This window comes from Pelodiscus sinensis, chromosome 1, assembly GCF_049634645.1.
Source record: "Pelodiscus sinensis isolate JC-2024 chromosome 1, ASM4963464v1, whole genome shotgun sequence".
Taxonomy (NCBI): Eukaryota; Metazoa; Chordata; order Testudines; family Trionychidae; genus Pelodiscus; species Pelodiscus sinensis.
This window is the reverse complement of record NC_134711.1, coordinates 330,278,954-330,301,275: the sequence shown is the minus strand read 5'-3', so window position 1 is coordinate 330,301,275 and position 22,322 is coordinate 330,278,954. Positions and strand designations below refer to the sequence as shown.

The following is a 22,322-nucleotide window of genomic DNA, read 5'->3' as shown; positions in this document are numbered from 1 at the left end:
CTCCCCTCCCCCAGCGCTAACCACTAGCCCCTCCTGCCCTGCACCGCTGGAGTCCCAGCTCCCTTCCCCTCCCCCAGCGCTAACCACTAGCCCCCCTGCCCTGCACCGCTGGAGTCCCAGCTCCCCTCCCCTCCCCCAGCGCTAACCACTAGCCCCCCCTGCCCTGCACCGCTGGAGTCCCAGCTCCCCTCCCCTCCCCCAGCGCTAACCACTAGCCCCCCCTGCCCTGCACCGCTGGAGTCCCAGCTCCCCTTCCCCTCCCCCAGCGCTAACCACTAGCCCCCCCTGCCCTGCACCGCTGGAGTCCCAGCTCCCCTCCCCTCCCCCAGCGCTAACCACTAGCCCCCCTGCCCTGCACCGCTGGAGTCCCAGCTCCCCTCCCCTCCCCCAGCGCTAACCACTAGCCCCCCCTGCCCTGCACCGCTGGAGTCCCAGCTCCCCTCCCCTCCCCCAGCGCTAACCACTAGCCCCCCCTGCCCTGCACCGCTGGAGTCCCAGCTCCCCTCCCCTCCGCCAGCGCTAACCACTAGCCCCCCCTGCCCTGCACCGCTGGAGTCCCAGCTCCCCTCCCCTCCCCCAGCGCTAACCACTAGCCCCCCCTGCCCTGCACCGCTGGAGTCCCAGCTCCCCTCCCCTCCGCCAGCGCTAACCACTAGCCCCCCCTGCCCTGCACCGCTGGAGTCCCAGCTCCCCTCCCCTCCCCCAGCGCTAACCACTAGCCCCCCTGCCCTGCACCGCTGGAGTCCCAGCTCCCCTCCCCTCCCCCAGCGCTAACCACTACCCCCCCCCGCCCTGCGCAGGCGGAGCCCCAGCTCCCCTCCCCTCCCCCAGCGCTAACCACTACCCCCCCCCGCCCTGCGCAGGCGGAGCCCCCCGGGTGCAGGGAGCCAGGCCCGGGCCGGGGGCGGTGCTGCGCGGCCGCTCGCTCCAATCCGGGCGCTGCTGCCTGAGCCCGCCCGGCCCCGCGTCCCCCTCGCCCGCCGCCGCCCGCAGGTACCGCGCCGCCGGGGGGGGGGGGGTTCCCGGCTGCCCCCCCCCAAGCGCCGCCCGGCTGCGGCCCCCGGGAGCGGGGCGGGGCCCGGCCAGAGAGACCCGGGGCGGGGCGGGGCCAGCTGGGTCCTGCCGGGCCCGGGGCCTGCATGGAGCGCTCATGGCTGCAGCCCCCCCCCCCCGCCGTGCTGGCCCCCCCCCCGCTGCACGCCTGTGCTGGGGTCTGCCCCCCCCCGCTGCACGCCTGTGCTGGGGTCTGTCCCCCCCCCCCGCTGCACGCCTGTGCTGGGGTCTGTCCCCCCCCCGCTGCACGCCTGTGCTGGGGTCTGTCCCCCCCCCCCGCTGCACGCCTGTGCTGGGGTCTGTCCCCCCCCCGCTGCACGCCTGTGCTGGGGTCTGTCCCCCCCCCCCCGCTGCACGCCTGTGCTGGGGTCTGTCCCCCCCCCGCTGCACGCCTGTGCTGGGGTCTGTCCCCCCCCCCCCGCTGCACGCCTGTGCTGGGGTCTGTCCCCCCCCCCCCGCTGCACGCCTGTGCTGGGGTCTGTCCCCCCCCCGCTGCACGCCTGTGCTGGGGTCTGTCCCCCCCCCCCGCTGCACGCCTGTGCTGGGGTCTGGCCCCCCCCCCGCTGCACGCCTGTGCTGGGGTCTGTCCCCCCCCCCCGCTGCACGCCTGTGCTGGGGTCTGTCCCCCCCCCCCCCGCTGCACGCCTGTGCTGGGGTCTGGCCCCCCCCCCGCTGCACGCCTGTGCTGGGGTCTGGCCCCCCCCCCCCGCTGCACGCCTGTGCTGGGGTCTGTCCCCCCCCCGCTGCACGCCTGTGCTGGGGTCTGCCCCCCCCCCCGCTGCACGCCTGTGCTGGGGTCTGTCCCCCCCCCCGCTGCACGCCTGTGCTGGGGTCTGCCCCCCCCCCCGCTGCACGCCTGTGCTGGGGTCTGTCCCCCCCCCCGCTGCACGCCTGTGCTGGGGTCTGCCCCCCCCCGCTGCACGCCTGTGCTGGGGTCTGTCCCCCCCCCCCCCGCTGCACGCCTGTGCTGGGGTCTGTCCCCCCCCCCGCTGCACGCCTGTGCTGGGGTCTGCCCCCCCCCCCCGCTGCACGCCTGTGCTGGGGTCTGCCCCCCCCCCCGCTGCACGCCTGTGCTGGGGTCTGTCCCCCCCCCCGCTGCACGCCTGTGCTGGGGTCTGTCCCCCCCCCCCCGCTGCACGCCTGTGCTGGGGTCTGCCCCCCCCCCCCCCGCTGCACGCCTGTGCTGGGGTCTGGCCCCCCCCCCGCTGCACGCCTGTGCTGGGGTCTGTCCCCCCCCCCCGCTGCACGTCTGTGCTGGGGTCTGGCCCCCCCCCCCGCTGCACGCCTGTGCTGGGGTCTGTCCCCCCCCCCGCTGCACGCCTGTGCTGGGGTCTGTCCCCCCCCCCGCTGCACGCCTGTGCTGGGGTCTGTCCCCCCCCCCGCTGCACGTCTGTGCTGGGGTCTGGCCCCCCCCCCCGCTGCACGCCTGTGCTGGGGTCTGTCCCCCCCCCCCGCTGCATGCCTGTGCTGGGGTCTGCCCCCCCCCCGCTGCACGCCTGTGCTGGGGTCTGTCCCCCCCCCCGCTGCACGTCTGTGCTGGGGTCTGGCCCCCCCCCCCCGCTGCACGCCTGTGCTGGGGTCTGTCCCCCCCCCCCCGCTGCATGCCTGTGCTGGGGTCTGTCCCCCCCCCCCGCTGCACGTCTGTGCTGGGGTCTGGCCCCCCCCCCCCGCTGCACGCCTGTGCTGGGGTCTGGCCCCCCCCCCCCGCTGCACGCCTGTGCTGGGGTCTGTCCCCCCCCCCCCCGCTGCACGCCTGTGCTGGGGTCTGGCCCCCCCCCGCTGCACGCCTGTGCTGGGGTCTGGCCCCCCCCTCCGCTGTACGCCTGTGCTGGGGTCCGTTCCCCCCCCCCCGCTGCACGCCTGTGCTGGGGTCTGCCCCCCCCCCGCTGCACGCCTGTGCTGGGGTCTGGCCCCCCCCGCTGCACGCCTGTGCTGGGGTCTGTCCCCCCCCCCCCCGCTGCACGCCTGTGCTGGGGTCTGCCCCCCCCCCGCTGCACGCCTGTGCTGGGGTCTGTCCCCCCCCCCCCCCGCTGCACGCCTGTGCTGGGGTCTGCCCCCCCCCGCTGCACGCCTGTGCTGGGGTCTGGCCCCCCCCCGCTGCACGTCTGTGCTGGGGTCTGCCCCCCCCCGCTGCACGCCTGTGCTGGGGTCTGGCCCCCCCCCCGCTGCACGTCTGTGCTGGGGTCTGGCCCCCCCCCGCTGCACGTCTGTGCTGGGGTCTGGCCCCCCCCCGCTGCATGCCTGTGCTGGGGTCTGGCCCCCCCCCCGCTGCACGTCTGTGCTGGGGTCTGGCCCCCCCCCCCCCCCGCTGCACGCCTGTGCTGGGGTCTGGCCCCCCCCCCCCCACTGCACGCCTGTGCTGGGGTCTGCCCCCCCCCCCGCTGCACGCCTGTGCTGGGGTCTGGCCCCGCCCCGCTGCACGCCTGTGCTGGGGTCTGGCCCCCCCCTCGCTGCATGCCTGTGCTGGGGTCTGGCCCCCCCCCCGCTGCACGCCTGTGCTGGGGTCTGTCCCCCCCCCCCCCGCTGCACGCCTGTGCTGGGGTCTGTCCCCCCCCCCGCTGCACGCCTGTGCTGGGGTCTGTCCCCCCCCCGCTGCACGCCTGTGCTGGGGTCTGGCCCCCCCCCCGCTGCACGCCTGTGCTGGGGTCTGTCCCCCCCCCCGCTGCACGCCTGTGCTGGGGTCTGTCCCCCCCCCGCCGCACCTCGGTGCTGGGGTCTGTCCCCTCAGCATGGCCGTACAGGGGTCCTCCCCGCCCTGCTGGGTCTGTCCCCCCGCTCCCCGCGCTGCAGCCCGTCTCCCTAGGCAGTGCAGCGCCCGGTCCGTCCTCTGGAGGCCGGGGCTGCGGTTGCTGCTGCTTGAGATGGTTTTCATCCTATACAAGGGACACGGTGTCTGGCTGCCAGCTGCCCCCCACGCAGGTCGTCCCAGCAGCCTGATGGCATCCTGTGCCCCCCCATCCATGCTGTGTCCCACAGCCCTTGTCCCCACCCCCACGTCCCCTCTTGTCTCGCCCGCGCCGGGCACCCGCACCCGTGTCCCCGTCCTGCCCTATGTAGCTCGGTGGGTGGAACCCCCCCGGCAGAGACCCGCCCCCAGTCAGAGCGGCTCTTTCCGTGTCGTCCTGGGTGCACCGCTGGATCCCTGCTGGGTGGGTCCCAGAATTTTAGAGACCGGGCGGGAGAAGTGTGGATCTGCCGGACAGTAACACCGGCAACCTGGGCAGAGCCCCTGCATGGGTGGCGGATTGCAACAGTGTGTAACCCCCCCGGGGGCCCTAGGACCACGGGGTTACTACCGGGCCCCTTACTGACAGCATGTGCTGACTGCTCAGTGCGGCGCGCCGGGCACGAGGCGGGCATGCTGGCCGCCCTGCAGCAGAACTCTGGGTGGCTGCAAGCCGCTCTCCCCCCCCTACAGACGTGGGTCCAATAAACGTTATTCCCTCCTCCACCTGGCAGGGCTGGGAAGACGTGGCCCAGGGGCCGGATCCGGCCTGCCTGACCCTTTGATCCAGCCCACGGACGGCATCCGGCCGCTTTCTATTTACATCCCGCTGCCCGCGCCACCGAAGTTCCAGGCGGGGGCTCAGGCAGCAGGATCCTATTGAAATGGCTCCCAGCTCCTGGGCGCGGCGCTGACCAGGCTGAGGCCGGAGCTGCAGCGCCCCGGGCGGCTGCCAGGTGACGCGGTAGAGCCAGGAGCCTTCTGCTGCGTTTTTAATTCAACGCCTCCCAGGGGAGGCTAATCGCCAGCCCCTCCCCTTCCTCCGAAGACCCCTTCCCTTCCGGGGTGGAGTCGGCCTGTGGCCACATCCCACAATTGATTAAGTGGCCCCCTTGTGAAAATTATTGCCAACCCCTGTGGAGTCTCAGCCGCCGGCTGCTGGGCTGCTGGCCGGGGAGCGGCTGGTCAGCGGGGGGTGCGGAAGGAACTAGCAGGTCTCAGCCCATGACAGCGTCTCAGGGGGTAGCTTCTGCAGGCGTCAGCCTGATCCCTCCGCTGCGCCGAGGCGTTGCACCGCTTCTAATCCCTGCCTCCTTCCCCAGGGCAGAGGTGGAGAGGGGCTCATGGATTCTCCGGCCGCGGGAGGGGGAGATGCTGCAGCCAGCGCCCGCCCAGGTGAGCAATGGGAAGCCAGACGGCAGGGGGAGGAGGTGGCGGGGGCGGTCCGGTCGTGCTGACTCTCGGGGTTGCGGGACGCCGTTATTAGGTTGCCTTCTCGCTCTGGACTCTACCCCGGCTCCTCGGTGCACTCGCCCATCCCTGGATGCCATGGGCCAAAGGGGCCTGTCCAGTTTCTCCGTAGATTCATCCCTGTGCTTTCTCCAACGGACGTTCCTGCTCACATGAGCCACCAGCTCATGAATAACCTGCTCCCACCCAGAGACAATTCCTCTGCTCTAGTGACCGGAAAAGCAGCCAGGACTCCTGGCTTCTGTTCTTCGGCCTGCCTCGCAGTGTAACGAGCCAAGGGAAGTGAGCTAATATCTTTTATTGGACCACCTCGTCTTGCTCTTCTCCTGGCACCAAAATCGCTAAAACAGCATCGCAGTGCGACGAGTGTCGGCCGTGTCTCCCGGGCCTCGGTTTCTCCATTCCAGTGATCATAGGGCCATGGTGCAGTTTAACGACTATTTGTAATCAGAGGGTTGTCGAAATGTCGGGCTGGGACTCCAAGAGGTCGTCAGGTCCCGCCCCCTGCACAGAGGCAGCACCGAGTTACCCCGGGACCTTCCCTGATGGATGTTTGTCCAACTTAAGTTTCAGGGTTTCCAGTGGCAGAGGCACCACACCCCCTGTTCCAATGTTAATCGCACCGAGAGTCAAAACCACGTTTCCTCATATCGAACCGAAATCTGCCCGGCTGCAGGCTCAGCCCGTTGCTTCTTGTCCTGCTTCCTGTGGACGTGGAGAAGAGTTGATCCCCACCCCCCTAGAACGGCCCTCACAGTGCCGAATAGATCCCGTATCCCGCATACTACCTGGAATCGTACTGCAGGTTGGACCTCCCTGGTCCGGCAACTGACCAGTCCTGAACGAGGGGATTTGCCAGACCACGGGCGGTTCCTTCCCTCCTGGCTTCTGCTAAACCGCTGCTCCCCCGCTGTGCCCCCAGCTAGGCTCCAGCCCTCCCCGGGGCTGCCTGCTCACTGCCAGGGCCGGAGCTGCCTGTCATTTGCAGGAGCTCCCTAGCTGCTGCCGGAGCAATGCAGTCGGGGCTGGAGCTTCCTGGCTGCCACTGGAGCCAGAGATGCACGGCCACAGCCAGCCCCCTGCTACTGCCCAGCTCTTGGGGCCAGATTTCCCTGCTGTGCCGCCTGCCCTCCCACACGTGGGGCCCTGCGGCCAGGCCTCCCTACACGGGGGCTACGTCTACACCGGCATGATTTTCCGAAAATGCTTTTAACGGAAAACTTTTCCGTCAAAAGCATTTTCGGAAAAGCACGTCTAGATTGGCAGGATGCTTTTCCGCAAAAGCACTTTTTACGGAAAAGCGTCCGTGGCCAATCTAGACGTGGTTTTCCGCAAAAAAGCCCCGATCGCCATTTACGCGATCGGGGCTCTCTTTGCGGAAAACAAATCTCTGCTGTCTACACTGGCCCTTTTGTGCAAAAGTCTTTCGGAAAAAGACTTTTGCCCGAACGGGAGCAGCATAGTATTTCCGGAAAAGCACTGATGACTTTACATGAGATCGTCAGTGCTTTTCCGGAAATTCAAGCGGCCAGTGTAGACAGCTGGCAAGTTTTTCCGCAAAATCATCTGCTTTTGCGGAAAAACTTGCCAGTCTAGACACAGCCCTGGACTCTGTAGTCCCTGGAACCTCTGTGGTCCTGCTGGATTGGATGTTGCTGGACCCGGGTAAGGGAGGTCCAACCTGGAGCCTTTCTGCAGCTGCATAATGTTGCCGACTCCCGTTCAACTTGTGGTTCGCGAAAGCCCCCAGATCTCTTTCGGCAGAGGCACCGCCTGCTCTCTTGTTCGTCCTCAGTGAAGCACCTTGGGCTGGTCTTTGTAGAATTTTGTTTTATGGAATTCAGACCCATTCTCCAGTTGGTCAGAACCGTTCTGAAGTTTAAACCCGTGTGACGTAGTGGGGGTACCTGGCTGGTTTCTATGCTGCTGGCTCTGGGGTAACTCCCACTGGCTGCCGTGGGTACCACGACCCAGCAAAACAGGATGAGTCACTATGCAAACGAGTATGGCCAGCCACCCCCCATGGAGAGGAACAAAGGGAGGTGGAATGCTGCCCTGGCTGGGGGGCAGGGCTGGAAGAGGGTTAGTGAGTTCCTGTCTGGAAAGCAGGGGAGAAGGAGCTGGGGAGGGGGGCTGGGACTCCCCTATCTCAAGGGGGGCACTGAGGCCTCTTAGCCCCAGTTCCTGTAACCAGATTACATCTGTGCTGCGCTGTGCTGGAGGAGTAATAAACCACCCTCAATTCCACTGGCTGGTGGAGTCTGTTTGTGCCATTTCGGGGTGCAGGAGACGGGGGACCCCCAACGCGCCATCACAACCCGGCTGTGACAGAGCTCCGCCTCCCCGTCATGCTTTATGAAATGGACGCAGGGACATGACTATACACAGCTCAAAGGTGCTCTGAGGGAATGATTTCATGAAACCCATCAACCCTCTCATCACGATCCGCTGGGTCTGTTTCTCTTACTTTGATGTGCGTATCGTTTGGGTGTGTAAAATTAGACACGTGGAGAGGGGAATACTTTGTGGGTTTCAAATGTGTGAAACATCTGGAGTATTGTGTCCAGTTCTGGGCCCCCTACTACAAAAAGGATGTGGACGCATTGGAGAGGGTCCAGTGGAGGGCAACCAAAATGATTAGGGGGCTGAAGCACATGACCTATGAGGAGAGGCTGAGGGAGTTGGGTCTGTTTAGTCTGCAGAAGAGAAGAGTGAGGGGGGATTTGAGAGCAGCCTTCAACTTCCTGAAGGGAGGTTCCAAAAAGGATGGAGAGAGGCTGTTCTCAGTAGTGACGGATGGCAGAACAAGGAGCAATGGGCTCAAGTTGCAGTGGAAGAGGTCCAAGTTGGATATTAGGAAAAACTCTTTCCCTAGGAGAGTGGTGAAGCACTGGGATGGCTTCCCTAGGGAAGTAGTGGTCTCTCCATCCCTAGAGATTTTTAAGTCTCGGCTTGACAAAGCCCTGGCTGGGTTGATTTAGTTGGGATTGGTCCTGCCTAGAGCAGAGGGCTTGACTCGATGACCTTCTGAGGTCTCTTCCAGCTCTATGGTTCTATGATTCTATGAATGAGAGACATGGAGGTTGTTACCCTTGACTGATTTTAGTGAGCTGGATGCGCACGTATCATGGGTGTGACCAAGTTTCCTGTGGTCCCGTAAAGTGTGTTTACAGCCACCAGTTCTGGCTCTCAGTGGTCTGTGCTGTTATTTAGCTCTAATTTACTCCAAGGCTGTGTCTAGACTGGCAAGTTTTTCCGCAAAAGTGACTGCTTTTGCGGAAAATCTTGCCAGCTGTCTACACTGGCCGCTTGATTTTGCGCAAAAGCACTGACTTTCTACTGTCTGAAATCAGTGCTTCTTGCGGAAATACTATGCTGCTCCCGTTCGGGCAAAAGCCCTCTTGCGCAAATGCTTTTGCGCAAGAGGGCCAGTGTAGACAACGCAGTATTGTTTTGCGCAAAAAAGCCCCGATCGCGAAAATGGCAATCGGGGCTTTTTTGCGCAAAACCGCGTCTAGATTGGCACTGATGCTTTTCCGCAAAAAGTGCTTTTGCGGAAAAGTGTCCATGCCAATCTAGATGCTCTTTTCCACAAATGCTTTTAATGGAAAACTTTTCCGTTAAAAGCATTTGCGGAAAATCATGGCAGTCTAGACGTAGCCCAAGTGTCTTCTCAGAGCCCAGTAAACAGCATAAGTGTTGGTGATCCTCCTAGACAATATTGATCTCCTGTGGTCTGGCAAATTCTCTGATTCTGCCACCATCCAGTTCTGAGGGTGCCGGACTAGAGAAGTTCAACCTGCATTTCCCAGGTCCTCTGATCCCCCGTTTTCAAGCTAGGTACTGTTGGCTGTTCTCTAATCTTCTGGGACCTCCCCCATCCCCTACGGCAGGAGTGGCCAACCCATTCTGGACAAAGAGCCAAAATAGCAGTGGATACAGTGTGAAAAGTCAAGGCAAAGTTGTTGAGCAAAAAAGGAAGCCCCCTGGAGTTATTGAGCCAAAAAAAAAAAAAAAAAGAAGGGGAACTCCCCCTTTAAAGGCTTTTTGGCCACATCAGGCTCCCGCCATCCGGATGGCTCCCCTGTCCCGGAGAGCACTGGGAGCCGGGAGGCAGAGCCCATTTTCAGGGGCACAGGGGCGGTTTCACGAGACATGGGGGAGGCTTCGCGAGCTGCACTTTCGAAGGGGAATGAGCCACTTGCTGCTCATGAGCCGCGGGTTGGCCACCCCTGCTCTATGGGCTCTCAGAGATCGTTGTCAGTGGTCCAAGAGTATCAGAAGGCCTCAGTGACCTGTTGCCATAGTTACTCTGTGCTCTGACAGTATGGAAGTGGCAGCTTGGAGAGGTCAGAGAAAAGATGGACCGAGGGCCATAACTTCTTCTGCTCTCCCTTCCTCAGGGCCCCCTGCTCCCCGAGTAGACATCTCAGTCAAGGTGGAACGGGAGGATGAGCCCCAGTGCACGGATTCCCCAGACTTCGTGGTGGCGGTGAGGCCCCAGGGTGAGTAAGTGAAACCGCATCCCTCATCAAGGCCCCGGCAGCTCGCTGGCAAACCTCCCTCGCTTTACGCGTTGCTCTAGTGATTTCCAATCACACGCAAGTGCTTACTGCTGGTGGGCAGAGGCAGGATCCGTTATCCTGGCCCACAGGAGGGATTTTCTTAGTGACAATTATTTCTCCTCTGCCTGCAGGGTATCCTGGCGTCCCACGTGGCTTAGTCAAGACCGAAGCATGTGACCAGGTAGATGTCCTGGACTCTGCAGAGAGACCAGCGACCCACGGACACTCCACAGGTGAGGAAACAGTGTCCCATTTCTGGGCCACACCCATCGTGCGTCAGAGGCTCTGGCCACATGGATTGCGTTGCCTGGATGCAACTGCTTCTGGGGTGGAACGTAGCTGCTGCAGAGCTCTGCCTAGGTGGCAGGAATGTAGGGCCCAAAGAGACCTCCTGGGTCATGGACTGCAGCCCCTGTGTTGTAGACAGTGTCCCCCTCTTCCCAGCTCCGCAGGGAAGCGCCTTATGGCTGTTTGCCTAGAGGGCCTGTTCTGTCCTGAACAGCTCAGGATACAAGCTCATGTTGGGGCCCACACAAAGCCTAGTCATCCCTTAAGCTCTGATGTTACATGGGAGGTGAGTGGGGCAGAGAGATTCTTGTCCATCGGGAATACCCCGTCTCCCTTTTTATTTAACCCACATCCATCGCCTCGTGGCGACAGGTGTCTGTTGTGAACGTCCTCTCCAGTGGGGGATCCTCCCTTCAGCAGCCTGGCTCAGAGTCTGCCTCGGGCTGTCAATTAGTGGGCGTTAATGCCTGCGATGAGCGCAGGGCAGAATTAATGCAGTAAAACAATTAATGCACTTTAATCGCAGAGGGCGGCAAACCAGCCTGAGCTTCTCTGGAGACTCTCTGGTAAGGCACAGTAATGCAAACCGCCACCAGAGGGCACATGGAAAAAAAGAAGCCACGAGAAAGGGAAAAAACCAGGGTTGTCAAGCGATTACAAAATTTCATTGCAATTCATCGCGTGCGCCTCTCCTGTGAAACACCGCAGCGGTGTTTCAACGGGGCAGCGCTGCATGGAGCCCCGGATCAGCTGGAATCCCCAGCTGACCCTAGGCTCCATGCAACGCTGCCCCTTTGAAACGCTGTGGCAGCGTTTCCAAGAGGCAGCGCTTTAGGAGCCTGGGATCAGCTGGGGACTCCAGCTGATCCCCGGCTCCACGTTGCAAAGCCCCTTTGAAATGCCACTCCGGTGCTTCACAGGCACTTTGCAACAGCAGAGCTGGGGACTCCAGCTGATCCCAGGCTCCTGATGCGCTGCCCCTTTGAAATGCCACTCCGGCGCTTCACAGGCACTTTGCAACAGCAGAGCTGGGGACTCCAGCTGATCCCCAGCTCCACGTTGCAAAGCCCCTTTGAAATGCCACTCCGGTGCTTCACAGGCACTTTGCAACAGCAGAGCTGCGGACTCCAGCTGATCCCTGGCTCCACGTTGCAAAGCCCCTTTGAAATGCCACTCCGGCGCTTCACAGGCACTTTGCAACAGCAGAGCTGGGGACTCCAGCTGATCCCTGGCTCCACGTTGCAAAGCCCCTTTGAAATGCCACTCCGGTGCTTCACAGGCATTTTGCAACAGCAGAGCTGGGGGCTTCAGCTGATCCCAGGCTCCTGATGCGCTGCCCCTCTGAAACGTGGAAGCGGCACTTCAAAGGAGCAGCACAGCATTAGTGCCTGCGATTAACGCATTAAAAGGATTAACACGTTAATCCTGTCCTGCATTAATCGCAAGCGTTAACACAGGTCAATTGACAACCCTAAAAGAATCTTGCAGATATCCCAACTCCAAGGGAGAAGTAAACAAGAAGTAAAGGACAACCATCCCTCTCCCCTCCCAGGTGACCATATTTTTAAAAATAAAACAGCCGGGGTGGGCGGGGGAGGGGTGGGCTTGTGCTCACCCCCGCCCCCCCACAGGGCTTACCCAAGCCACTCTCTTTTTGCCTCCTGGGGCTGGGACTGACCCTCCCCCACATCTGATTCAGGGGCTGAGTCCCCCCTCCTGAACTCTGCGTTGCCCATGGTAGGGGTCTACCCCTCCAGCCTAGGGGCTGACACCTCCCCTGAGATTAGGGGCTGGCTCCCACCCCTGTGCCACCTGCAGTTGAGGGCTGAGCCCCCCCTGAACTCTGCTTTGCCCATGGCAGAGTCTACCTCCCTCTGTCCCTGTGCCTCCCACAGCTGGGAACTGAGCTAAAAAAGGACACGTAAATAGGACAGAAATATATCGATTCTATGGACGAATGTATTGAATTATTCCAGACATTGACACAGTTCTGCTGTGTTTTCATGATCTATAGGGATAACACATCAGACAAAGTTAATGGCGCAAAGCAGCAACAGTTCAGGTCTTTTGAATGGGAAGTTTACGTTTAAAATACTTCCGGATGGTTCTCTGTCTAAACGGACGGTTCTCTGTAGCTATTGCAAGGCTGAGTTCCAATACCATAGAAGCACTGCGAGTCTGAAGTACCACCTACGTGCTAAGCATGCTTTTGCCTCTGGATTGTCTGCTACGGATAACCCACCTCCACGACAGAGCACAGTTACTAAGTTTCAGGATCGCGACAAGCCCCTGGATCAAACAAAATACAACACCTTAACCAATGCTATTGCCAGGTGGATAGCTATAGACTGCAGACCACTCGACATTGTCAATGACAGAGGGCTAAGAGAGATTATTCAAATAGCATCTTCCGATCAGTCCTACACCTTGCCCTCCCGAGGAACCATTGCATCACGAATAAATGACCTGTATGACAATGAGAAGACTGCCAAATTGGAGCTTCTGAGAAATGCACCGGCTGTTGCTTTGACTGGTGATCACTGGTCATCCTCGAGCAATCAGAGCTATCTTGGTGTCACGGCACACCTGATTGATACTGCATGGACACTACAGTCGTTTGCCGTGACGGTAATTCCTATTGAAGAGAGACATTATGCCGAAGCATGTGCAGAACGTTTCATGGATGTTGCGGAAGAATGGAATATCCAAGAAAAGGTGACGACAGTTAGTACCGACAGTGCGTGTAATACGGTAGCAGCGACCAGTCGCTTGTCGTTTGAACACATGGCGTGTGTTGCTCACAGTCTGCAGCGATCCATTACCGTAGCCCTGACTGATGGTGGTTTTGAAAACGTGCTGGTAAAATGCAGAAAACTTGTAGGCCATTTCACGCACAGCCCAGCTAACGGTGCAGAGCTAGGAGTACAGCAAGCGGCAAATGGTCAGAAACAAGAACCTCTGGTACGAGATATGTCACCCAGATGGAATTCCACATTGGCTATGATTCAGAGCCTGCTTTGCAATAAAGCCGCTGTCACATCCGCGTTAGCTCTTCAGAAGCACCGTCTATCCATGCCAACAGATGAAGAGTTTGAAAAACTGCAAAAGCTAGAAACGTTACTTGAGCCCTGCAGGTTTGTGACTGAACTTCTTGGGGGGGAACTGTATGTTTCTTGCTCCGTGGTTTTACCCGCATTCTGCCATATAGTCCAAGTTATGGCAGTCTCTGATGATGACCCAGCATATGTTGTTAGATTTAAGACCACTTTCACAACAGATTTTACCAAACGCAAAGAAGGTACCAATCTGAGGTTCCTAAAAATAGCCACAGCACTAGACCCCAGGTTTAAGAATCTGAAGTGCCTTCCAAAATCTGAGCGGGACGAGGTGTGGAACATTTTGTCAGAAGTCTTAGAAGAGCAATCCCCCGATGCAGAAACTAGAGAAACCGAACCACCACCCAAAAAATTAAACCTGCTGCTGCTGGCATCTGATTCAGATGATGAAAATGAACATGGTTCAATCCGCACTGTTTTGGATCGTTATCGGGCAGAACCCGCCATCAGCACGAACGCGTGTCCTCTGGAATGGTGGTCGAAGCGTGAAGGGGCATACGAATCTTTAGCGCCTCTGGCACGTAAATATCTTGCTACGCCGGCTACAGCAGTTCCATGCGAACGTCTGTTTTCACTATCAGGTGACGTTGTAAACAAGAAGCGTGCAGCATTATCTCCCACAAATGTAAACAAGCTTGTTTGTCTTAGTGATTGGCTGAAAAATAAGTAGGACTGAGTGGTCTTGTGGGGTCTAACGTTTTACATGGTTTTATTGTTAAGTGGAGTTCTTCTTGTTTGTCTTAGTGATTGGCTGAAAAATAAGTAGGACTGAGTGGCCTTGTGGGGTTTAACGTTTTACATTGTTTTATTGTTAAGTGGAGTTCTTCTTGTTTGTCTTAGTGATTGGCTGAAAAATAAGTAGGACTGAGTGGACTTGTGGGGTCTAGCATTTTGCATTGTTTTATTAAGTGGAGTTATTCTTGTTTATATAATTCTACATTTGTAAGTTCAGCTTTCATGATAGAATTCGCACTATAATACTTCCGTGAGGTGAACTGACTTTTTTTTTTTTTACAGTGGAAATGTTTTGTAATAAAAAATAAATGTAAAGTGAGCACTATACACTTCGTAGTCGGTTGTAATTGAAATCAATATATTAGATGTAGAAAACAAGCAAAAATATTTAAATAGATCATATTCTTCTTATTTTTTTACAGTGCGATTAATTGCACGATTAATTTTTTTTAATCGCTTGACAGCCCTAATTCTACCCTGACTGACTCCTTTGTTGCCCTGCTGAAGTCAGAGAGTTCATGGAGGACAAGTCCATCGATGGCTTTTGGCCAAGGTGGTCATTGGACACAACCCCTTTTGCTCTTGAGTGCCATCCCTCCCCCCTTCGCACCCCAAAGGCTGGGCGACAGGACGGTTGGGGATTCCTTGTGCTCGTTCCTTTTGGGGCACCTTGCATTAGCCCTTGTCAGAGGACCAGAGGCTGAGTGAGGGGGACCCTGGCTGTGACCCGGTATAGGCTGGTCTCACGGTCTTGGGACTAGGAGGGTTCTGGAGGCTTGTGCCCGCCTGGGTGCCCTCACTGCTTTTGGCGGAGCTGCCCAGCTGCTGCTCAGGGTCGTAACTGCCGCCCCGAGTAAGCCCTATACTAGCATCTCTGTGGGAAGAGGCTCGCTGCCTGGTTCTGGTTTCTCCCTCCTGTGGCTCCGTTAGCTTTCCTGGGCTTCCTTCTGGTGCCGGGTGATGAGAATTGGGCCGGAATTTCTTCAGCCCCTGTGCCGACTCCGAGGGGCAGCCTCTTGCAGAGATGCCCTGGCTGTGGCCAGGAGAACTGAGCCCGGGGTCTCTGCACCAGGTAACAGGGAAAGCCAGAAAACGGCACCCTGGGCGAGCCGTGTGAGGAGACGGCTGTTCACACGGACACTCAGGGGCCGCTCCAGAGGGAAACGGCTCGGCCTGGTGGTGTTGCCGGCCTTAGCAGCCTCTAACTGTGTCCCTGGCTTCTCTTTCCCATGTCCCGCACAGGTACCTGGGCAGCGAAAGCCATTAAGGAACAAGGACCAGGAGAGGGTCACGCCAAGTCTGGGCCGACAGCGATGGCAGGGAAGTCCTACAGGAGTCCTCTGGTTCCGGGGAGCCAGCCAGGGAGCGGGCAGGAGACTCCCGCCGAGTGTCCTGGAGCCCTCGGGAAGCGCCATGCCAGCCCCCCCCAGCTAAGGAGCCCTCCAGGGGAACTGGCGCTGGCCTGCGCCGACTGCGGGTGGCGGTTCGGCGACGCGGCGTCCCTGGGCGCGCACGAGCGGAGCCATGCGGCGGAGCGCACCTTCATCTGCACCGACTGCGGCAAGAGCTTCGGGCGGCACGCCACCCTGGTGGAGCACCAGCGCAGCCACACGGCGGAGCGCGTCTTCGTCTGCCCCGACTGCGGCAAGAGCTTCACCCACAAGGCGGCGCTCACCGTGCACCAGCGCACCCACGGCCGCCTGCGCCCCGCCCGCCCTGCCCCGGGCGACGGCGCCTATAGCTCCCGCCCCACGCTGGCCGCCCAGCAGCAGGCCCACGCCATGGAGGAAGGGGCGGAGCCGGAGCCGGCCCCGCCCCGGCGGGCCCCCGAGGCCGAGAAGCCCTTCCCCTGTGTCGACTGCGGGGAGAGCTTCCGCTCGCACCCCGCCCTGCTGAGCCACCAGCGCATCCACGCCGAGGAGCGGCCCTACAAGTGCGCCAAGTGCGGCAAGAGCTTCTGCTTCCATGCCGAGCTGGCCTCGCACCAGCTGTGCCACCCCAAGGAGCGCTGGTTCCCCTGCGCCACCTGCCAGCGGCGCTTCAGCTCCCAGACCGACCTCATCCTGCACGAGCGCACCCACCCCGAGTCCCAGTGGTGCCTGTGCGCGGACTGCGGCAAGATCTTCGCCTGCCAGGCCGACCTCAGCCAGCACCAGGCCGGCCACGTTGCCAAGCTGCACGCCTGCCCCCAGTGTGGCAAGGCCTTCAGCTCCCTGACCGACCTCATCATGCACCAGCGCTCGCACGCCGAGAGGCTGGTCTCGTGCAACCAGTGTGGCAAGAGCTTCGGCTCCCGCACCGACCTCCTGGTTCACCAGCGCGTGCACGGCGAGAGCCAGTCCTTCACCTGCACCCAGTGCGGCAAGGCCTTCGGTTCCCGCACCGACCTCATCACGCACCAGCGCTCGCACGTCGAGCGGCTCGTGTACTGCAACAAGTGCGGCAAGAGCTTTGGCTCCCGCACCGACCTCCTGGTTCACCAGCGCATGCACGGCGAGAGCCGGTCCTTCACCTGCACCCAATGTAGCAAGGCCTTCGGCTCCCGCACCGACCTCATCATGCACCAGCGCAGCCACCGCGACCGCCATTCCTACTCGTGCGCCGAGTGCGGCCGCGTCTACAGCAACCAGTCCTACCTGGTGGCCCACCAGCGCATCCACACCGGGGAGAAGCCGTATAAGTGTGCCGAATGTGGGCGCAGCTTCAGCCACAAATACCACCTGGGCAGGCACCAGCGGACACACGCCGGGGGCACCCCACCCGTGTACTGAGCCTGGGGCCTGTGCCACCTCACCCGGGAGCAGGCGGGGAGGACGGAGTGTCTGAAATGCACAAGAATCCACGTTGCACCAGTGGCAGATGAAACCTCTGTTAAAATGGTGACTTCTCAGACCTGAAACTGGGGACTACCACGGCAGCCCCCACCCATCCAGTGCTTCCGGAAATGTCCTTGCAGAGAGGGAAGTCTCACCCACGAGGAAACCTGCTTTCTAAGACCTAGAAGAACTCGGAGGCTCCCAGTCATAGACACATAGCGCTGGAAGAGACCCCACAAGTTAATCAAGTCCAGCCCCTTAACCAAGGCAGGACCAATCCCAACTCAATCATCCCAGCCAGGGCTTTGTCAAGCCGGGACTTAACCTCCAGGGATGGAGAATCCACCCCCTCCTTAGGGAACCCATCCCAGCGCTTCCCCACCCGCCTAGTGAAATAGTTTTTCCTAATATCCAATCTAGACCGCCCCCACTGTAACTTGAGACCATTGCTCCTTGTTCTGCCATCTGTCACCCCTGTGAACAGCCTCTCTCCAGCCTCTTTGGAACCTCCCTTCAGGAAGTAGGACGCTGCCATCAAATCCCCCCTCACTCTTCTCTTCTGCAGATTAAACAAACCCAAATCGCTCAGTCTCTCCTCATAGGTCATGCGCTGGACCCTCTCCAATGCGTCTACATCCTTTCTATGGATGCAATACTCCAGATGTGGCCTCCCCAGAGCCGAATAAAGGGGAAATGCCTGTACCAACTTCATGGACGGGTGTGGCTAATCCCACACCCGGAACTGTGTGACTGTTAAATCAAGCGCTGCCTTCCAGTGAAGGGCAGAAAAACCCGTAAACGTGGCACCCAGGCCGCAGGTTCGAGGCCCTTCCAATACTGACGGAACAATGATCTGCGTTAGCTACGGCCCATGGGGCACATCCTCCCTTGGTGTAAATGGTATGGCTAGGCTGAAGCCAGGAGTGCAGGGCCAGCGTCTGTCAGCCGAGGGGCTGGCCCCAAGTGAAGGGGGAATGTGGTACATTCCAGAGTCTAAGGGAAAGCCAATGTAGCGCCATATGGGAGCCATCCTTCATGGCCTCCTCTGTCCTCTTAGCCAGGGCCTGTTTCGATCCCTTGTCTGTGTCCTAAGTGTGCACAACTGAACGTGCCTGGAGAGAAGAGTCCATCTGAAGGGGCTGAGGGTGGTACTCCCTCCCTCTGCACTGTGGGAGGCTGAGGACATGCGCTGTACCATAAATGTGTGGTCATGCTGTGACATAGTGTGGGGGGGAGTGTTAGCCACTCTTGTGGCCCTGAATTCACTCTGGTTTTCCTTCACCGGTTGCTGTGTTGTGCTGAGCGACCCCTACTGGTCTGCAGAGACTGTGTGTGTCTGTGGCACGTAGACAATGGCTCACACCTACCATGGGGAAGGTGCTGGCGGGGGGTGGAATGGTCTGGGGTTTGAACCCATCCCACTGCACCTCCCAGGCAATTGCCCTATCCCCTGTGTGGGATTGAACCTACCCCTCTACTCCTAGCAGGCAGATGCCCTTAACCCACCACACCATTGGGACGTCTCTTATCCTGCCTTCCTCGTGCCTGAGTCAGGTCCATCCCAGGGGTGACCGGTGCTGGCAGGGGGGCACGGAATTCGACTCTCCCACCCTTGAACCAAGGAAGGGGTGTGGCTGCCTGGCGGGAGCGAGTGACCGGTGCCTAGAAGAAGGAGCATTCTTGTCTAGGGGAAGCATGAAGAAAGCAGACTAAGTCCAGGACTGGCATTCAGAGGTCTGTAAACCCCTTCCCCCCAAGAGGACTAAGGTTGTCGGCCCCTAGCTCCTGCATCAACAGTGAGCCTGTGCTGGGCTGTATTTTGGAGAAGCAATAAACCCTGCTCTTCTACGGGCTGGCAGAGTCACGTCTGGCTGCGGATGAGGGTGCAGGGTCGGGGGTTCCCCGACATGTCGTGTCACTTGCCAGCAGCCTCTAGGAACCAGCCAACACAAGCAAAGTGAGATTGCCAGCCTCCAGCCTATGCCAGGGCTCCCCTTATCTCTGCCTCCCACGGGGTCCCTGGAAGCAAGTGAGCCCAGTTAAGAACAGAAGAACGGCCATACTGGGTCAGACCAAAGGTCCTTCTAGCCCAGTATCCTGTCTGCCGACAGTGGCCAGCACCAGGTGCCCCAGAGAGGGTGGACCGAAGACAATGATCAAGCGATTTGTCTCCTGCCATCTCTCTCCAGCCTCTGACAAACAGAGGCCAAAGACACCATTTATCCCCTGGCTAATAGCCTGTTATGGACCTAACCTCCATGAATTTATCCAGCTTCTCTTTAAACTCTATTATAGTCCTAGCCTTCACAGCCTCCTCTGGCAAGGAGTTCCACAGGTTGACTACACGCTGTGTGAAGAAGAACTTTCTTTTATTAGTTTTAAACCTGCTACCCAGTTCTGCTTGTTGGGAGTCCAAAGGGTTGCAGGCTGGGGCCTGTCTCCCCTCTGTTGGCATGACGAGGCTGGTTGTGGGCTGCACTGTAGAACTCTAGTTACACCCCCTCTCCCTCACCATTGAAATCTGGTGGGCTGAGGTGGAGGGAAATGCACCTTCATTGGGCACGTTGGGAAGGAATCACAAAGACGCTCAGCATGAGGCGAGAGAACCCAGCAGAGTTTGGCTCATGGAGTTGCCACTTCCACATAGGAGAAGGCAAATCTGCAGTGGGGCCAGGGGAACCCTCTCTTGTATCCTAGGGGAAAGACCCGGCTGTTAGTTGATTCTACACATGAGAACCCCCGAGGAGGCCTGTTCAGTGAAGCCTCGCACTTGCACCCGCTCCACGCACTTGGATTGCCTTCCCTCACTTCAGCCTGCCGAGGGCGTCAGCCTGTCACTGAGCTGTTGTGGACACCCCAAACCAGGCATTTGGGAGGGAAATTGCCTTGTTTGTTTGTGACTAGCAGAGAATTCCAGCTCTTCTAGGTCTGAAGCCCTTTGGACTGGCTGTGGCACCTGACACGCAGGTGGCGCTCGCTCTTGTTTGATTTCTGTACGTATTTCCTGTGCCAGCAACTGTCTTCCCGCCTTAGCTCAGAGACTAGCTCGGGCGTTGTTCCTTTGGGCTGGAGATCTCCCTGGGGATGGTGTAGCTGTGGGAGACTGCGGATTAAGACCGGGGAGATGCAAATTGTTTCATTCACAGGCATTTTTACAAAATGAAGTCTAATCTCCGGCTGTTCGCGCGTACGTACGATTGTGTGCCTAATACATCCTGTAAGAACGATCTGTGTCCGTGTGCCAGGGAAGGTCAAGTGGGGGGAGTTTATGTAACCCACACACCTGGGCTATGTCTACACGCATGGCTTCTTACATAAGAACATAAGAACGGCCGTACTGGGTCAGACCAAAGGTCCTTCTAGCCCAGTATCCTGTCTACCGAGAGTGGCCAGCACCAGGTGCCCCAGAGAGGGTGGACCGAAGACAATGATCAAGCGATTTGTCTCCTGCCATCCCTCTCCAGCCTCTGACAAACAGAGGCCAAGGACACCATTTTATCCCCTGGCTAATAGCCTTTTATGGACCTAACCTCCATGAAATTATCTAGCTTCTCTTTCAACTCTATTATAGTCCTAGCCTTCACAGCCTCCTCTGGCAAGGAGTTCCACAGGTTGACTACACGCTGTGTGAAGAAGAACTTCCTTTTATTAGTTTTAAACCTGCTCCCCATTAATTTCATTTGGTGTCCTCTAGTTCTTCTATTTAGGGAACTAATAAATAACTTTTCTTTATCGGCCCTCTCCACACCACTCATGATTTTAGAGACCTCTATCATATCCCCCCTCAGTGTCCTCTTCTCTAAACTGAAAAGTCCCAGTCTCTTTAGCCTCTCCTCATATGGGACCCGTTCCAAACCCCTAATCATTTCAGTTGCCCTTTTCTGAACCCTTTCCAAGGCCAAGAACATCTTGGGTTCTTGTGCGAGAAGTCTTGCGCAAGAAAACATCCACACTGCCATGTGCGCGCTGTGCTTTTGCGCAAGAGCTCCCATGGCAGTGTGGACGCTCTCTTGTGCCAAAAAAGTTCTGATGGCCATTTTAGCCATAGGGATTTCTTGTGCAAGAAATCCCTGCTGAGCGCCCACACTGCCCTCTTGCGCAAGAGCACCCGCGCAAGAGCACTTACACCTGATAAAGAACATAACTCTTGTGCAAAGCGCCCTCTCTTACCACGCCGTACTGTAAATTTCCTTGCGCAGGAGCGGGTGGGCAGTGTGGATGCTCTGCAGATTCTTGCGCAAGAAACTGCAAGTGTAGACATAGCCCTAGTGTGGTTCACTGTCCCAGGCAGTGGTATCTAGTCCACAGCAACAATTAAGACCAAGAGACCTCTACAGCATAGGCTGGGAACCAACTGGCTTTTAGCTCAGAGGGTAGAGGCTCCTATACTCTTCTCCAGAGGTCCCCGGTTCAAATCTGCCTGGTGGTGGTTACATTCTGCTGAAAGCCACCGTTTTGTGACTGTCGAGCACGACTTGGTGTCTCGTGACCCAGTTCAAAGGTGTCTTGGTGTTCACACTTCCATGCTCTGTTTTAATCCCAGCGATCACCCAGGGGCAGGAAGCACTACAGCAGAGGTCCCCAGACTGTGGAGTGTACCCCTAGGAGGGCCCGGAAGAATAAGGCAGGGCCTGGGCCACCCCTACTGAGGGCAGAAAGGGAGTACCACCCAGCTCTGCTCCACCCCCAGTTTTGCTCTGGCCCTGCCCCCATCTGGGACCCCGCCCCCAGCTCCGCTTCTGGACCTGCTCCCTAGCCTCAGCTCCATCTGGGCTCCCTCTTACCCCCAGGAGTCACACCCCGTCCCCTGGTTCCCGACTGTGACTCCCGGGGTGGAGGGACGGCCAGCACAAGGTAAGGTGTGGGCGTGACATGACGAGTTTGGGGACCCCTGCACTATGGGCTTTGCCTCCTACCTGTGCGTTTCTCTCCCTTAGGATGTTCAATAAAGTTGGTCCGTCTGATCCCACATTGCACGTGCGGTTTGTTCTCGCTGCACTCCCAGTCTGGCTGAGCGGTGGGGCAAAACCTGTTTTCTACGCTATGTATCTATCGCCGTGGCAGCCAGCGCTCCATGGCCCGTTCTGTTCGGCCCTGTACAGATGCTGCCCTTGCTAGGGAACTCCCAGCTCCTGTAGTTTGAGGGTCACGTCGTGCCGGTGAACAGGGTGGAGCTGGCAGGCCTGTAGAATGAGGGGGGTGGCGCTGCACGGTTTCTCCGGACAGGGCCCCTCACTCCCTGTACTGCGGGGGCGTGACGGATGGGAGGAGGGCTGTCCTTTTCTGGGCATCCCAGCATTTGGTGACTAACGGGTTAAACTCAGGCAGGTAGGAGATGTTGACAGGGAGCCAGGAGCTGGGAGAACACAAGTGTATGAGTAGATAGGGAATGTCCATGTAGACACAATCCGGTTATTTTCTTTGTTTTGTTGTTTAATGTGCCACCCTCCGAACACTGTAACTGCATCCTAGGGATGAAATTCTGTGTGTCTTAATTAGTTCTTTGTGTCACGTGCCGTGGTGGGAACCCCCTGCCGCCGCTGAGACCCTCCTG

At 59.1% G+C, this 22,322-nt stretch overlaps 1 protein-coding gene across 4 annotated transcripts; it reads left to right on the top strand.

Annotated features, from left to right (window-relative positions):
- The first annotated feature begins 919 nt into the window (after positions 1 to 919).
- LOC102460570 (E3 SUMO-protein ligase ZBED1-like) lies at positions 920 to 21,732 on the top strand. Of its 4 annotated transcripts, none has more exons than XM_075919710.1 (5): positions 920 to 993; positions 5,101 to 5,173; positions 9,652 to 9,753; positions 9,945 to 10,046; positions 12,116 to 14,296. In XM_075919710.1, the coding sequence occupies exons 2-5, from the start codon at positions 5,122 to 5,124 to the stop codon at positions 13,885 to 13,887; spliced, it is 2,028 nt and encodes a 675-aa protein (XP_075775825.1). In that variant the 5' UTR covers positions 920 to 993; positions 5,101 to 5,121; the 3' UTR covers positions 13,888 to 14,296. The 4 variants fall into 4 exon arrangements, with proteins under 4 accessions (XP_075775825.1, XP_075775823.1, XP_075775824.1 ...); XM_075919708.1 differs by lacking the exon at positions 920 to 993 and adding an exon at positions 3,757 to 3,972; XM_075919709.1 differs by lacking the exons at positions 920 to 993; positions 12,116 to 14,296 and adding exons at positions 3,979 to 4,202; positions 15,195 to 21,732.
- The last annotated feature ends 590 nt before the right edge of the window (positions 21,733 to 22,322 follow it).

What these genes read in the sequence shown, in the direction of transcription:
- LOC102460570 (XM_075919707.1), top strand. Translation starts at nt 3,990, where the DNA reads ATGGCATCCTGTGCCCCCCCATCCATGCTGTGTCCCACAGCCCTTGTC. An exon ending in CACCGCTGGATCCCTGCTGG is followed by an intron (nt 4,203 to 5,100) that starts GTGGGTCCCAGA and finishes CTCCTTCCCCAG; the next exon opens with GGCAGAGGTGGAGAGGGGCT. An exon ending in TGCAGCCAGCGCCCGCCCAG is followed by an intron (nt 5,174 to 9,651) that starts GTGAGCAATGGG and finishes TCCCTTCCTCAG; the next exon opens with GGCCCCCTGCTCCCCGAGTA.